Here is a 17,536-nt window from a genome sequence, read left to right as displayed (position 1 = left end):
GGTCCTGGGTCATCAAATAGTCATGAGACAGGACACATGACCTCATCAGTATACGGGTATATGGGTATACTACAGCACTGGTATACGGGTACACGGGTACACGGGTATACTGCGACACTATACTGCTAAACAGGGAAGTCACTGAATACATTCTGAGTAAAAGTATTGTGGTACAGTTACTTTTTCATTTGGTGGTATTCATAGTACAGTTACTTTATTAAATTAAAATGAATACATAGTGATACTTCCTTGTGTACTTTTACTTTGAACTGTACAGAATCAGTGAGAATAAAATAAACATCTCCTGTGTGTGGCATGTGTGACGTTTCATCTGTTTGGACACAAATTAAACTTTATTCATAAAATTTGCAAACAAATAAATCTGAGTTTTACGACTCCTCACGACTCCACACGCCTCCACACGACTCCACACGCCTCCACACGACTCCACACGCCTCCACACGACTCCACACGACTCCACACGACTCCACACGACTCCACACGACTCCACACGACTCCACACGACTCCACACGACTCCACACGACTCCACACGACTCCACACGACTCCACACGACTCCACACGACTCCACACGACTCCACACGACTCCACACGACTCCTCATCCACACGACTCCACACGACTCCTCATCCACACGACTCCACACGACTCCACACGACTCCACACGACTCCTCATCCACACGACTCCACACGACTCCACACGACTCCACACGACTCCACACGACTCCACACGACTCCACACGACTCCTCACGACTCCACACGACTCCACACGACTCCTCACGACTCCACACGACTCCACACGACTCCACACGACTCCACACGACTCCACACGACTCCACACGCCTCTTTGGGAGATTCAGTGTTTTTTAAAATAAATCCATAATCTTCTGATCCACAAACTTCTTGTTCTTTCCTGTGTTTTTTTTTTTTTCTATTGTTTTCTTCTTCCTCGTTTCTGTGGAGCTGCTGTTTCACTATAATTATTTTCTCAAACTAACTCAGAAATATAGATTTTCTTGTTTTTGATTCAGGTCCAAATGAAATATTTAGCCGAGACTTTAAACTGCAGCATCTGTTACTTTAGATTTAGTGTTTGGAGATTTCACAGAAGAAAACGTCATTACACAACAGAGACTCTATAAACGGACATAGAATCGTGATGAAAAGTGTGAATATTTCTTAATAAAAGCTTCAGATGTTGTGGGTTTAAGTCGTGTTTCAGGTGAGCTGCTGATCTGAACCTCACTCACTCCAGTTATTACTTTTATTACACAAACAAAATGGCGGCGTCAGATTTTCAGCAGATTTATGGATGAACAGAACTGATTATTTTTCTTTCCTGGTTTTGGGAAAATTGGTTCCAAATTATGTAAAAAAAATTTTGTGCATTTTCTCACATCACAGCATCATCTCCTGTACGCAACTGTGTCAGATGCCCTCCCATAACACTCTTGTATCCCTGTGTGTCAGATGCCCTCCCATAACACTCTTGTATCCCTGTGTGTCAGATGCCCTCCCGTCCTCCTGTATATTGTTGTATCACAAGTAGAAGTACAAAGTGGTGGTCCAAGAATTTACTCAAGAGTAAAAAGTATTTGTGAAAAGTACGATTCAAGTGAGAGTAACTTAAAGAGTAACTGTTGGGACGTAACATCTGATTTATCGTTTAAAGTGATCGTGACAAAACATCAAATGAGTCACAAAGAGCCGTAAAAATGAGCCAAACTGAATCGGATCTGAAGGAGCCACAAACACAAATGTTCAGATCATTTCATATTGTTACATAAAGCTCAGGTCACTTTCGACTCACAGAGGGAAGAGGAACACGACTTTTACCTCAGAAGTATACAACACAAGTATAAGTAAAAGTATGGAGAAAAGTAAAGTTACTCAAGTAAATGTATCCGAGTACTGGTTTTGTCACATAGAAAAACACATTATGTCATTGGGATAAAGGAGCTGTGTGTAAGATTTAGATTCTTAGTTATAAAAACATTAAACATGATGGACAAGTTGTTTCTGTTATAATTTGGTCAGAATCAGAAAGTAGAATGAGTCTCACATGACTCTCTCTTTTGTGTTGCCAGGTTCAAAGCTGAAATCTACTTGGTTTAATTCTAAAATACCTCTCTCTGATTCGATTGGTCTCTACCTAAACCCCAGTTCTCATCTCTGTGGATCATTATGTTATAATTTACACATTTTAAATCACAATATTCATCTAAGTGGTTTCATTTAATAAAAGAAACTGCATTAGAAAACTGAGGTGCCCAATGGGAGCTGACGTCGCCGTAAACGTCATCACAACAAAGCGCCGCATGCTGTCAGCGCCCCCTGTGGACACCTGCACATCACACTAGAGCAGCACATTTTTATCATTTGTACCAAAATGTCGATGCGACGCTGCTGAATCCTACAAGTATCACTGATTAAGAGAATAAAACTGGAGAAGGAAGTGTGTACGTCACAGTGGGCGTGTCACAGTGGAGGTTAAACAGGGGCAGATTGACAAAATGGCGTCTTGAAAATAGTGGATTAAAGATACTCAAATATGAATCACTCCAAATACAACTTCAGAGGCTCAATGAGAAGAAACGACTAGAACATGGATGAAGAGATGAAAAGTTTAAAGAACAGGTCTGATTTAAAGATATACCGTGGAACATGGTTAAACATCTGAACAGTTTGACCAGTTCCGCTTTAATGCTCGAGACGCGGCTCCTTTAACAGTATAAAAGCTCTAAATGGGACACTCACATGTTTGGAGAGGTCGGGGCTTTTGGAGTCCACGTCGTATCTGCAACACAAAACACAAATGTTTTACACTTTATCTGAGCGAAGACACATTTCACTGATGAACCTGAACAAAGAGCGGAGCAGATCTAAGATGGTCGCTGTGTCCGTGGAAACCTCTTTAAAGCCCCTCAGAGATATTACCATGAGAATACACAGGCTGAAAGAGGAAGTGATGTTTGTGATGTGCGGAGATCAAACTGAGAGCAAAGATTTATGTACGAGACACAAGACCAGACAAGAAGAGAGATTAGAAATACAAGAGAAGAAGAGAAACAAAACACAGTATCACAGGGACATGAAAGACGACAACGAAATATGAACTGAACAAAGTGACACTGTCAAGTTTAACCAATCCCAGATCAATCATGTGATATTGTACGATCATCTTTAAAGAGGAGGTATTTACTTCTATGGGGCATTAACTGTAACACATATTTAGATCTCTATGTTTCCTTTTATTGTTTTGAAAATACTGTATTTGCCCAAAACAACGTATTAACTTGTTTTATAAGTTTCACTGAGTCCCCTCTCTCTTTGCCCTCCCCCTTCAGAGCACTATCACAAAACAATCAGCTGCATCCCACTAATGAAACTACTGCACATCACATCAGGTTTGTCAAGTTGCTGTGTACAGTTTTGTATCATGTTTTTGTATATTTATGGAAAATTGTCGTGTGAGAGCATGGGTGATGTAGACTTGTGGGCGGAGCCTTGTACAGGATCTTACAGCTAACCATAAGGAGGGTTTGAGGGCCCAGGAGAGATCTATAGATTACTCAAATATACATGGACGACATTTAAAACCTCTTCAGAGATGTTTTTGATTAGGGAACGGTGTTAGAACACGGGAGAAAGCTCCAAAAAGAGCTTGATTTTGCCTTATACCCCCTCTTTAAACTGGTATATGGGTGTGTGTGAGGTGGCTGAACACGTGTGTCAGGTGACTGAGCATCTGAGCGGTATCTGGGGAGAAAATAACAGTCATATAAACAGCAGATGGTGACCACCTTCACCTCAGCCTTTGTGAACAAACAGAAGCATTGTGCAAAACCAAAAATTGAAATAAGTCACGGAGAGAAAACTGAGATTCAGCTTCAAACACCAGATGAGCTAAAACTGACACATTTAAAGGTTCTCTACCTGATTTTTCCATGTATTTGAGCAAAATGTGTCTCATCCACAGTATATATAAATGGACATAGCTGACCTGCTAGCCGCCTTGTTCCAAACAGGAAGTGATCATAGGTGCTTCCATCTCCATTGACTCTGGCTCCAATTCACTTTCTGTGTAAAAACTGTGTCCTCTCTCTCTGTAACTGCTGCTGTCAGACTCATCATTCTGTCTTAAATGTTTGTATTAATCCGCTCTACATGATCCTGGGTGTTTTATTTCACTATTGTGTCTGTAAATCAAGATATGAACATTAATAACAAACAAATTAGGCGCCTTCTTTCCCCGAGATCGCTCCTCCTAGCGTTAGCAACAGGTTTGATTGACAGTGCTGCTAAGCTCCCGCTCCGTGTTAAACTAGTGGTACGGGCGAGAAGGGGCGTTATCTTCAACAGCCTAGCTTCTGATTGGCTCTTTGGTTACTGTCCGAGAATCAGGAAGTGCGTGGTTAGCAAACTAGTTATTAGCATTGCCACTGTGGTCTCTGAAAGTTTTGAAAAGTGCTTATAAACTCATTGTGGTGAGTAATTAAGATGTTCCGAATACACACATTTAGTGAGGAGTAACTTTGGTCCACTGCAAACTGTTTAAAATGAACTTGTTCTGTTTTTCATGTTTTTAAGTTGGTAAAAATCAGGCACAACTCCTTTAAACACACAGTTCAAAGGTTTTTTTTATTTTATTTGTTTGTTTTCTGAAATGTGTTGAACTTGTGTTTTCCAAATTCCATTCATATAAAAGTATCAATAGACCATGTTCGTTTTATCTCCGAGTTTCAAACCTCGAGTGTGACTTTTATTAAACCGTCCTTGGCTGAACGCTGCTTTCGTCCGTGGCTCAAATGTGAAAATGAGGTTTTATTCCCGGAGATTAAAATTCAGAAGGCGAGTTTGAGCCGAGAGAAAAAGGAACACGATCGGACAGAAGCACTAAAGCAACCGCCATCAGACTCGAGCAGGGCCTGAGCGCCAGAGTCATACAGAGGCTTTATTAAAGGGAAAGTCACATATTAAAGGGAAAGTCACATATTAAAGGAAAAGTCACAGCTTCCACTGGTCATTTCACTGATACACAATTAAAGGGAATGTGTCCCATTTTAACGATCTTAAAAAAACAGAACAAGCTCATTTGAAACAGTTTGCAGTTTTCCCTCTCCCTTCTCCTTCTCTCCTCTCCTCCCCCTCTCATCACCTCCCCCTTTCTTCTTTTCCCCTTCTCCTCCTCCCTTCTCCTCCTCTTCTCCCCCTCTCTCCCCCCTCACCTCTCTTCCTCCTCTTCTCTCTCCTCTCCTCCTCCTCCTCTCCTCCTCCTTTCCTCCTTTCCTCTCCGTCTCCAACGTTACTCCTCTCTTGCCTTATGCATTCAGAGCATCCTAAATATTCACAGTGATGAGTTTATAAGCACTTTTTACAGCTTTCAGAGACCAGAGCGGAGTTTTGTCATCACGTAATGCTAACAACAACTAGCATGCTAACTAGTGATGCACCAATCCCGGACTGAAAAATCTGCACTGTTGGATATCGGCTTCCAAATATCGGTTGAGTCGATATCCTGGTTGAACATTTAAACGATGTGCAGGTCGTATTTGACCCAGAAAGTCTCAGAATGTTTGAACTTTTATTTAGACAAAGCACAAAACTGTTCTGTCATTACAGACATCACACTCTGGACTTTTATTTACACAACACTGTTGTTTTTTTTGTTCTGTCGTTACTTAAGAGAAACATAACAGTTACATCACACGTTTGGATCAGTTCTGTCCCTTTCTATTTTTGTTTAGATGAAATAAACGCTGTGTCTGGTGTCAGCTCATATTGTTAATGCAACCAAAATATGTCTAATTTTCAGTCTATTCCTCCTCCTCCTCCTCCTCCTCCTCCTCCTCCTCCTCCTCCTCCTCCTCCTCCTCCTCCTCCTCCTCCTCCTCCTCCTCCTCCTCCTCCTCCTCCTCCTCCTCCTCCTCCTCCTCCTCCTCCTCCTCCTCCTCCTCCTCCTCCTCCTCCTCCTCCTCCTCCTCCTCCTCCTCCTCCTCCTCCTCCTCCTCCTCCTCCTCCTCCTCCTCCTCCTCCTCCTCCTCCTCCTCCTCCTCCTCCTCCTCTCCAGTGCCACTCGTCTTGTTTCTGTGACTATATCTCCACATTCACACTTTAAGTCTAATGGGCTCGACACACGGGGAGTGACGTCGCTCGCTCTCCATTTATTTTCAATGATCTCTGTGCAACACTGCATAAATTGCTCGTCTCTCTCACCTCCGCGACAAGTGAAAGTCGTGCACGTGAAAACCTTGCACTCGTGCATGTCGACGTGCACACGCGGGCCTGCGATGCGACTAACGAAAGTTGAAAAATGTTCTACTTTTATCGCTGTCGCTGCACAACAGCCAATCAGAAATTATACTCACGGTGTCGGATTTCCCAATTCTTTTTGACATCTCAAAGAAACTACCGAGATATATCAAAAAAAGCAGCTGCCTGGGAACTCGTTGGTGCCAGGGTGAATATGAGGGGTAAGTTAACATGCGCAAATTTGTTAATTCAGATAAATTTATGGAGGCTAATAACCAAATGTATTAAAGACTGATTCAACATTTAAAAAATTTAAGGTTTTTACATTAAACAGAATTAGCTGCAGAATAGGGTGGACCCAGAATCGCTCTTTTTTAGTTTTGTAGAGTGCAACCAATTGAAATATTTTAGTCAAATGAAGCAAAACTTTACGAGATTTCATTTTCGCGTCTTTCCCCCCCCCCCCCCATCTACCGCTATTAACCTCAAAATTCCCTCCAAATAAACAGCCAATCAGACGAGTAGGAGGCTCGATCTGCTCTGGAACAGAGCGCGACGTGACAAGCTGCCGCTCGTCGCTGCAGTTTTTCGCTGCCCGTGTGTTTGATTTTAAAGCCTCTGTGATGAGTGTCGCTGTCGTTAGTCGAGCCCATAAAATGTAAAACTATTTCACACAAGTGTTGTTCATTTGTTAAAACACATTTTTAAACAGTACTTAAATACTTTTACTAGTAGATTTTTTTCATGTGATACTTTTACTTAAACAACACTGAGTACTTCCTCCACCAGAGCTTTTTACAGAGACATCACCAAACACATTAAACGAGTGAAGAACTGAACATCACTGATACTCAGCGTCAGGTTATAATAAAGATATCATTATTATCATGATAATAAAGATCAAAATCATGATAATAAAGATCAAAATCATGGTAATACAGATCATAATCATGATAATAAAGATCATAATCATGATAATAAAGATCATAATCATGTGAAATAAACTCACAGGTCGAAGCGCAGGTTCTGTTTCTCCTCAAAGAAATAATCCATGATGTATTTCCTGACGAAGTCTGGGTTCAGTGTGTTGTCGATCACCTCCGTCCGACCAAACTGAAAACGACACAGAACACAACTGAAACAACCAACTGAAACAGAACACGACCAAACAGAACACGACCAAACAGACAGATTTATGTCCATGTGCCTGTGGAAGAAATGATGTTGAAGCTGATTTGACAATTCAAATTTCAGTTTGATTGTGATTAATCTTGCAGCTCTGTTACAAAATTAATCACTCCTGTCAAATGAAGCTCATCGAGGCGAGCAGTTATAGGGGCCAATTTGGAGCCGAGTTTCCATATTCTGACCCCGAGTATCATAGCAACTAAAGCACGAATCCAGAGCGAGGCAGTTGAAGGTAACGCCCCTTCCCACTGGTTTAGCAGGAAGCGGGAGCTTAGCAACACTGTCAATCAAACCTGTTGCTAACACTAATGGGAGCGACTTCGGGGAAAGAAGGCGCCTGATTTGTCTGTTATTAATGTTCATATCTTGATTTACAGACACAATAGTGAAATAAAAACCCCAGGATCATGTAGAGCGAGTTAATATGAACATTTAAGACCAAAATGATGAGTCGACAGCAGCAGTTACAGAGAGAGGACACAGTTTTTACACAGAAAGTGAATTGGAGCCAGAGTCGATAGAACAGGAAGTGCGCCCATGACCACTTCCTGTTTGAAACACGGTGGCTAGCAGGTTAGCTATGTCCATTTATATGAACAGACTATGGTTGAACTTTAAACACAGAACAGCACAATTTCATTTTAGCATTTTACAGAACTCCACTGTAAACCAGCATATTTTTACAACTGCATCATGGGAAAAATATATCTATACAATATGGACACTTTACTCATGCTACGGCTAAGAAAAGAAGGATTGTTCCAGAAAACGATAAGAAACGGAGGGAGAGAGCGATTACCATATTCTAATCAGTGAGTTCTAAGTTTACATTGTGCTGACCCTTCAGGCATGTATCTAGGAGCCCGGAGTAGAGCCGCTGCTCCCCAAGATCCTTGATTTAGACTGAGCTGTTCTAACTGATTAAAGAGGCGGGATTTTACTATTGTGGGGTATTAACTGTAACACAATCAGCTGCATCCCACTAATGAAACTACTGCATCACATCGGGTTTGTCAAGTTGCCGTGTACAGTTTTGTATCATGTTTTTATATATTTATGGAGGATTGTCGTGTGGACCATGGGTGATGTAGACTTGTGGGTGGAGCCTCGTAAAGAATCGTACTGCTAACTGTAAGGAGAGTCTGAATAGGGCCCGGGAAAGATCACTAGATTACTCAAACATGCATGGACGACATCTCAAACTAAGAGTACGGGGCCAATATACATTTTAACCATGACTTTTCTGTTGTTTTTTGTTTTTTTTATCAGCAGTGAATGATTCTAACTACAACTGCACAATTTTGGAAAATGCACCTTTAAAGTTCACTATGGAACCTACTGGACACTGAGCACTGTTCTCTCTCCTTTCACTTTCCTCTCTTCCCCTTCTCTCTCTCTTTTCTCTCTCTCTGTTCCTTTACCATGTGTCTTTCCTCCTCCTTTCCTCATCTTCCCTCTATTCCTCCTCTTCCTCTGTACTCTCTTTTTCCCCATTATTTTACCTCCTTTCTCTCTCACTATTCCTCCCCTTTCTCTCTCTCCTTCTTCCTCTCTCTCTCTCATCTCATCTTTCCTCCTTTCTCTCCTCTTTCCCCCCATCTTCCTTTCCTCTCCTCTCCCTCTCTACTCTCTTTCTCCCCATTCTTTTACCTCATTCCTCTCACACTGTTCCTCCCCTTTCTCTCTCTCCTTCTTCCCCTCTCTCTCATCTCATCTCATCTCTCCTCCTTTCTCTCCTCTTTCCCCCATCTTCCTTTCCTCTCCTCTCCCTCTCTACTCTCTTTCTCCCCATTCTTTTACCTCATTCCTCTCACACTATTCCTCCCCTTACTTTCTATCCTCTTTCCTCCCTTTCTCTCTCTCATCTCTTCTTTCCTCCTCTCTTTCTCTCTCTCTCCATTCCTTTACCTGTTCTCCTCCTTCCTTTCTCTCCTCCTCGTCCTCCCTTCTCTCTCTTTCTCCCCATTCTTTTACCTCCTTCCTCTCCCACCATCGCTCCCCTTATTCTCTCTCCTCCTCCCTCCCTCTCTCATCCCCTCTTTCCTCTCCTCTCAAACAGAGCACTAGTATTTAATGTGGTATCGAGAATCGGTATCGAGTCTCTGAGTATCTAAATGGAGTTTGAGTTTTCACTTATTTTCTGCTGATTACGTTGGCACATTCACCGGCCGTTACTGATCCTCCTTCAGTCTCGCTCTAATTAAACAAAGTCAACCTCCTCCATCGAAACAACGGCATCATGGGAAAAAACTGAAGAAAAAAGAAAACGAGGGATTCTTATGCGGTAGAGCGGAAAAAAAAACAAGGAATCATGCCAGAAAACGATGAGAACGAGAAGGAGAGAGCGATTAAGACGTGCTAATTAGTGGGTTGTAGGTCCACAGAGGCGGCGGCGAGTAGCGGTGAGTAGCGGTGAGTAGCGGCGAGCGGCGGAGGGCGGCGGAGGGGGCGGGGCCAGTGGGTTGGCTTGGCTCAGGTCCATTTCCAGCATATGGACGATACAGGACAAAAGCTGATTAAGACTTTCACATAAATCACTCAAGACTTTGGAGAATTACACGGTTTAATCGAGTCCACGGCGGAACATCATAATGAACCAAAGTCTGAGGAGAAGGAGAGGAAGAAGAGGACGAAGGAGAGGAAGAAGGAGAGGAAGAAGAACACGAAGGAGAGGAAGAAGAGCATGAAGGAGAGGAAGAAGAGCATGAAGGAGAGGAAGAAGAGCACGAAGGAGAGGAAGAAGAGCACGAAGGAGAGGAAGAAAAACACGAAGGAGAGGAAGAAGGAGAGGAAGAAGAGCACGAAGGAGAGGAAGAAGAGCACGGAGAAGAACATGAAGGAGAGGAAGAAGAACATGAAGGAGAGGAAGAAGAACGCGGAGAAGAACATGAAGGAGAGGAAGAAGAGCACGAAGAAGAACACGAAGGAGAGGAAGAAGAACACGAAGGAGAGGAAGAAGAACACGAAGGAGAGGAAGAAGAACACGAAGGAGAGGACGAAGAACACGAAGGAGAGGAAGAAGGAGAGGAAGAAGAGCATGAAGGAGAGGAAGAAGAGCACGAAGGAGAGGAAGAAGAGCACGAAGGAGAGGAAGAAAAACACGAAGGAGAGGAAGAAGGAGAGGAAGAAGAGCACGAAGAAGAACACGAAGGAGAGGAAGAAGAGCACGGAGAAGAACACGAAGGAGAGGAAGAAGAGCACGAAGAAGAACACGAAGGAGAGGAAGAAGAGCACGAAGAAGAGCACGAAGAAGAGGAAGAAGAGCACGAAGAAGAACACGAAGGAGAGGAAGAAGAGGAAAAGAGCACGAAGAAGAGGAAGAAGAACACGAAGGAGAGGAAGAAGAGAACGAAGAAGAGCATGAAGAAGAGGAAGAAGAGCACGAAGAAGAGCATGAAGAAGAGGAAGAAGAGCACGAAGAAGAGGAAGAAGAACACGAAGGAGAGGAAGAAGAACACGAAGGAGAGGAAGAAAAACACGAAGGAGAGGAAGAAAAACACGAAGGAGAGGAAGAAGAGCATGAAGGAGAGGAAGAAGAGCACGAAGGAGAGGAAGAAAAACACGAAGGAGAGGAAGAAGGAGAGGAAGAAGAGCACGAAGAAGAACACGAAGGAGAGGAAGAAGAACACGGAGAAGAAGAGGAAGAAGAGCACGAAAAAGAGGAAGCAGAACATGAAGAAGAGGAAGAAGAGCACAAAGAACATGATGAAGAAGAACACGAGGGAGAGGAAGAAGACCACGAAGAACATGATGAAGAAGAACACGAAGAAGAGGAAGAAGAACACAAAGAAGAACACGAAGAAGAGGAAGAAGAGCACAAAGAAGAACACGAAGAAGAGGAAGAAGAGCATGGAGAAGAACACGAAGGAGAGGAAGAAGAGCACAAAGAAGAGCACGAAGAAGAAGAGGAAGAAGAGCACGAAGAAGAGGAAGAAGAACACGAAGGAGAGGAAGAAGAGAACGAAGAAGAGGAAGAAGAACACGAAGGAGAGGAAGAAGAACACGAAGGAGAGGAAGAAGAACACGAAGAAGAGGAAGAAGAACACGAAGGAGAGGAAGAAGAACACGAAGGAGAGGAAGAAGAGCACGAAGGAGAGGAAGAAGAGCACGAAGAAGAGGAAGAAGAGCATGAAGAAGAACACGAAGGAGATGAAGAAGAGCACGAAGAAGAACACGAAGAATAACACGAAGAAGAACACGAAGAAGAGGAAGAAGAGCACGAAGAAGAACACGAAGGAGAGGAAGAAGAGCACGAAGAAGAAGAGGAAGAAGAGCACGAAAAAGAGGAAGCAGAACATGAAGAAGAGGAAGAAGAGCACAAAGAACATGATGAAGAAGAACACGAGGGAGAGGAAGAAGACCACGAAGAACATGATGAAGAAGAACACGAAGAAGAGGAAGAAGAACACAAAGAAGAACACGAAGAAGAGGAAGAAGAGCACGAAGAAGAACACGAAGAAGAGGAAGAAGAACACAAAGAAGAACACGAAGAAGAGGAAGAAGAGCACGAAGAAGAACACGAAGAAGAGGAAGAAGAACACAAAGAAGAACACGAAGAAGAGGAAGAAGAACACAAAGAAGAACACGAAGAAGAGGAAGAAGAGCATGGAGAAGAACACGAAGGAGAGGAAGAAGAGCACGAAGAAGAAGAGGAAGAAGAGCACGAAGAAGAGGAAGAAGAACACGAAGGAGAGGAAGAAGAGAACGAAGAAGAGGAAGAAGAACACGAAGGAGAGGAAGAAGAACACGAAGGAGAGGAAGAAGAACACGAAGAAGAGGAAGAAGAACACGAAGGAGAGGAAGAAGAACACGAAGGAGAGGAAGAAGAGCACGAAGGAGAGGAAGAAGAGCACGAAGAAGAGGAAGAAGAGCATGAAGAAGAACACGAAGGAGAGGAAGAAGAGCACGAAGAAGAACACGAAGAATAACACGAAGAAGAACACGAAGAGGAAGAAGAGCACGAAGAAGAACACGAAGGAGAGGAAGAAGAGCACGAAGAAGAAGAGGAAGAAGAGCACGAAAAAGAGGAAGCAGAACATGAAGAAGAGGAAGAAGAGCACAAAGAACATGATGAAGAAGAACACGAGGGAGAGGAAGAAGACCACGAAGAACATGATGAAGAAGAACACGAAGAAGAGGAAGAAGAACACAAAGAAGAACACGAAGAAGAGGAAGAAGAGCACGAAGAAGAGGAAGAAGAGCACGAAGAAGAACACAAAGAAGAGGAAGAAGAGCACGAAGAAGAGGAAGAAGAGCACGAAGAAGAACACGAAATAGAGGAAGAAGAGCATGAAGAAGAACACGAAGAAGAGGAAGAAGAGCACGAAGAAGAACACAAAGAAGAACACGAAGGAGAGGAAGAAGAGCACGAAGAAGATGATGAAGAAGAAGATGACGAAGAAGAGGAAGAGGACCAAGAAGAAGAAGACAAAGAAGATGATGAAGAAGATGATGACAAAGAAGATGAAGAAGACAAAGTAGAGGAAGAAAAGAAGATGAAGAAAAAGGAGAAGACAAAGACGAAGAAGACAAAGAAGAAGAAAAAGAAGATGCAGATGGAGAAGAAAACGAAGAAAAAGAATAAGGAGAAGATGAAGAAAACAAAGGAGAAGAAGGAGGCGAAGAAGAAAAAGAAGAAGAAAAGAAGACAAAGAAGATGAAGAAGAGGAATTGATGAAGAGGCCAAAGAAGAACAAAAAGAAGATGAAGAAGAAAAAGAAGACAAAGACGACAAAAATGACAAAGAAGAAGAAAAAAATGAATAAAACAAAGATGAAGAAAAAGAAGACGCAGATGAAGAAGGCGAAGAAGAAGTCAGAAGCAAAAAAAGAAGAAAAAGAAGAAGGACGAGATGGAGAAAACAAAGGAGAAGGCGACGAAGAAGAAAAAGAAGAAAGGAAAACAAGGAAGATAAAAATGGAGACAAAGAAGAAGATGAAGAAGAAAAAGAAGACAAAGAAGACAAAAATGACAAAGAAGAAGAGAAAGATGAATAAGACAAAGATGAAGAAAAGAAGACGAAGAAGAAGAAAAAGAAGACGCAAATGAAGAAGGCGAAGAAGTCAGAAGAAAACAAAGAAGAAAAAGAAGAAGGACGAGATGGAGAAAACAAAGGAAAAGGTGACGAAGAAGAAAAAGAAGAAAGGAAAACAAAGAAGATAAAAATGAAGGAGACAAAGAAGAAGATGAAGAAGAAAAGGAAGAAGAAGAAGACAAAGACAGAGAAGAAGAAAAAAAAAGACAGAGAAGACAAAGAAGATGACGCTCCAAAGTAAACGGAGAGAGGCAGGATTCACACAAAAAATATGAAAAATGCAACACAACTGAGGCTAAAAGAATATTTATATAAATGTACATAGTTAACCCGCCAGCCGCCATGTTTCAAACAGGAAGTGATCATGGGCGCACATCCGGCTCCAATTCACTTTCTATGTAAAAACTGTGTCCTCTCTCTGTAACTGCTGCTGTCAGACTCATCGTTTTGGTCTTAAATGTTCGTATTAACTCGCTCTACATGATCCTGGGGTTTTTATTTCACTATTGTGTCTGTAAATCAAGATATGAACATTAATAACAGACAAATCAGGCTCCTTCTTTCCCCGAGGTCGCTCCGGCTGTGGGTGACGTAAACTAAAGCGGACGGGGCCTGGAGGACTAAAGGGGAGAACGAGGGATGAACTTTGGGGTTAATATGACCAGATCTACCCACAAAAATGAAAGTAGCACAAAGTTAAATTTCCTCTTTCTGCAAACACGAACTAAGGAGAAAAGATTTGGTCCCAGCAGCTTCATAAAACAGCGTCATTATTCAACACTATAATGATGTCACAATTTATACTGCGCTGTTCCACCTTCCACCTCTCCATCCCCTCTTCTCTCTCTGTCTCCTCCTCTTCCTTTCTCCCTCCCTGCTCTCTTCCCCTTTTCTCTCTCCTCCACCTCCTCCCTTGTTTCTTTCTTCTCTCTCCCTTTCCCCTCTCCCTCTCATCCATTCTCCCTCTTCTCTCTCTCTCTTTCTCTCTCCACTACCTCCTCCACTACTCTCTCTCCTCTCTCTTCTTTTGTCCCTGCCTCTCCTCTCTCCATTTGTCTGTCTTCCTGTCCTCCTCTCTTCTCTCTCTGTCTCCCCCTCTTCCTTTCTCTTTCTCCCCTCCCCGCTCTCTTCCTCTTTTCTCTCTCCTCCATCTCCTCCCTTGTTTCTCTCTCCACTCTCTCCCTTTCCCCTCTGGCCCTCTCTCCTCCTTCCTCTCTGCTCTCTCTTTTCTCTCTCTGCTATCTCCTTCCTTGTTTCTCTCTCTTCTTCTGTCCCCTCCTCTCCTCTCCCCGTTTCTCCATCTCTCCCCCTGTCTCTTCCTCCCCTCTTCTCTCTGTCTCCTCCTCTTCCTTTCTCTTTCTCTCCTCTCCCCTCCCTCCCTGCTCTCTTCCCACCTCCTCCCTTGTTCCTCTCCTCTCCTTTCTTCTGTGTCTCCTTCTGTTTCCTTTAGTTGGTATAAAATTATAATTTACATTTACACTGAGTCCACCTGATGATGTCACAATGTGAGACTTCGAGACACTCAAAGCGTTTTACAACAAAGAACCACTCCCCCATTCACAGACACTGGGGATTTGAACCATCAACCTTCAGATTAGGGGGGAAAGACTCTACCGACTGAGCCACATGACTGTTACAGACGCACACAGACTGAAATTATGGGATGAAAGAGAAGAATGCACAGAAGAAGCGGAGGTTTACGTTTCTATGGGGATGAGCATCATTTGGAGTCAAACAGAGTAGTGGGCGGGGCTAGGTGGTAGGTGCAAACAGACCTTTTCTGAGCAGCCTCAAATGCAGATTAATACAGAAATTACTCAAAACACAAGAAAAAACAGGAGAACTTTTAAACTCAAATCTGTCTTTCACTATCTCGCTCCCTCTCTTCTCCCTCTCTTCTCTTTCACTATCTCACTCCCTCTCTTCTCTCTCTTTAGTTCCATTACAAGTTGTGCCTTGGTGGAGGTCTGCTCCTTCAGTTGTTTTCATCCTCTGTTCTCATCATGTTCCTCGTTTCTGCCTCTGTCCTTGTTCTTTCTATTTTTAGACTTTTTCAATATTTTTAAGTTATTTTCTGTCGTTTTTTTTGGTGAGTGAGAGAATATTTCATTAAGTTTCTCCCTGGAGCTGCTGCTGTGGTGAAGGACTGTCCTCTCTTTTCTCTCGCTCTCTCCATCTCCTCCCTTGTCTCCCTGCCCTTTCCTCCATCTCTGTCTCTCTCTTTCTCTTCTCCTTTCTCACTTCTCTCTGCCAGTCTCTCTTTTTTTTTCTCTTCACCCCAGTCTCTTTCTCACTCCTCTTCCCCATCTTCTCTCCCCTCTCTCACCGCTCTCTTTCCCATCTCCATCTCCTCTTTCATTTCTTTCTCTTGTCTCCCTCCTCTCCCCTCCTTCTTTCCTTCTCTCCTTTCATCTCCATCTTTCTGTCTGTTAGTCTTCTCTCTCTCCTCTCATCCCTCTCTCCTTCCCTCTTCTCTCCATCCTTCTCTTCTTTCCATCCCTCTATCCCACTCGTTTCTTATACCTCTCTCCCTTCTCTCTCCATCCCTCTCTCCTTCAGTCTCTCTCCCCTTCTCTCTCTCAATCCCTCTATCACTCCCCTCTGTCCCCATCCCTCTATCCCTCTCTCTTCTTATACCTTTCCCCCTTCTCTCTCTCTCCATCCCTCTCTCCTTCTGCCTCTCTCCCCCTTCTCTCCCTCAATCCCTCTCTCTCCTTCCCTCTCGCCTTCCCTCATCACAAGCACATTTCAAATAGAGCTGCCAAACTGGGCGGAGCCTGGAGGACTAAAGGGGGCGGGGCCTGGAGGTATAAGGAGCAGTGTGATTGGTCTAACAGACATCCACACTTCAGACTCCGCCCCCTGCAGACAGGTGTTTGTATCAGAAACACCTGGCTGTGATCAGGGCAGTGCTGAGTGATGTCACATAGTTCTTGAACGCAGAGTCCATTGGAAAAAATGAAAATAAAAGAGTAGAAGCTGCTGCTCCAACGCCAGATACAAAAGTTTGCAGCGAAAAGAAGTAGATTTAGTTTTTGGTTCCAGTTTAAACGTCTCGGAGATGATCCACGTTGGCCGGAGACGCTCTGAACAGATGTGTGGAGGAAATGTACGACATGAATATGCAAAACAAAACTTATCGTCACTGGCAACGCAAAACTCAGAGGGACTTTAGGATCTGAGCCCAAAAACACTGACACGTCCATCAGAACATCTCCATCAGGAACAAACACAACATCAGAGCAGACGAGGACGCAGGGAGGGCATCTGACGCACACAGGGAGGGCATCTGACGCACAGGGAGGGCATCTGACGCACACAGGGAGGGCATCTGACGCACAGGGAGGGCATCTGACGCACACAGGGAGGGCATCTGACGCACAGGGAGGGCATCTGACACACACAAGGAGGGCATCTGACACACACAGGGAGGGCATCTGACACACACAGGGAGGGCATCTGACGCACACAGGGAGGGCATCTGACACACACAAGGAGGGCATCTGACACACACAGGGAGGGCATCTGACACACACAGGGAGGGCATCTGACGCACAGGGAGGGCATCTGACGCACAGGGAGGGCATCTGACGCACAGGGAGGGCATCTGACGCACAGGGAGGGCATCTGACCTCAGCCTTTTAAAGTGGAGGTATTGTATGGCAGACTCACCTCGGCCACTTTAACGGCACGAAACTTTGACTCATAAACCAACTTAACAGTGGCTCAGTTGGTAGAGCGTTTGCCCACAGATGAAGGCTGTTGTTGTGTCCTTGGGCAACACACCTTGTGAATGTGTGTGTGTGTGTGTGGGGGGGGTTCTTGATGTAAAACAGGTGGAAAAACGCTGTATAAAAATGAGACTTTACTATTTACAGTTGAGTTGTTTCTGTTGAACAAAATTCAGCTCAAATCTTTATCAGTTTGAAGCTTCATAAAACTCATAATCTGAGAGAAATACTTTTAAAATGTACGTAAAGAGTAAAAAGTAAAACAGGTACTGCAATACTTAAGTAGATTTAATCATGTGGTACTTTTACTT

The 17,536-nt window shown here is 43.6% G+C and overlaps 1 protein-coding gene across 1 annotated transcript in view; it reads right to left on the bottom strand.

Annotated features, from left to right (window-relative positions):
• Nucleotides 1-17,536, bottom strand: part of cpne5b (copine Vb) — a 163,127-nt gene that overhangs the window by 101,023 nt on the left and 44,568 nt on the right. The window contains exons 4-5 of the mRNA XM_033967231.1: nucleotides 7,282-7,385; nucleotides 2,778-2,817 (exon numbers count right to left, since the gene is read on the bottom strand). Coding sequence (XP_033823122.1) covers nucleotides 2,778-2,817; nucleotides 7,282-7,385 — 144 coding nt within the window. The remainder of the gene's footprint in view (nucleotides 1-2,777; nucleotides 2,818-7,281; nucleotides 7,386-17,536) is intronic.

Source organism: Periophthalmus magnuspinnatus, chromosome 5, assembly GCF_009829125.3.
Source record: "Periophthalmus magnuspinnatus isolate fPerMag1 chromosome 5, fPerMag1.2.pri, whole genome shotgun sequence".
Taxonomy (NCBI): domain Eukaryota; kingdom Metazoa; phylum Chordata; class Actinopteri; order Gobiiformes; family Gobiidae; genus Periophthalmus; species Periophthalmus magnuspinnatus.
This window is presented reverse-complemented; position numbering and strand designations above follow the sequence as displayed.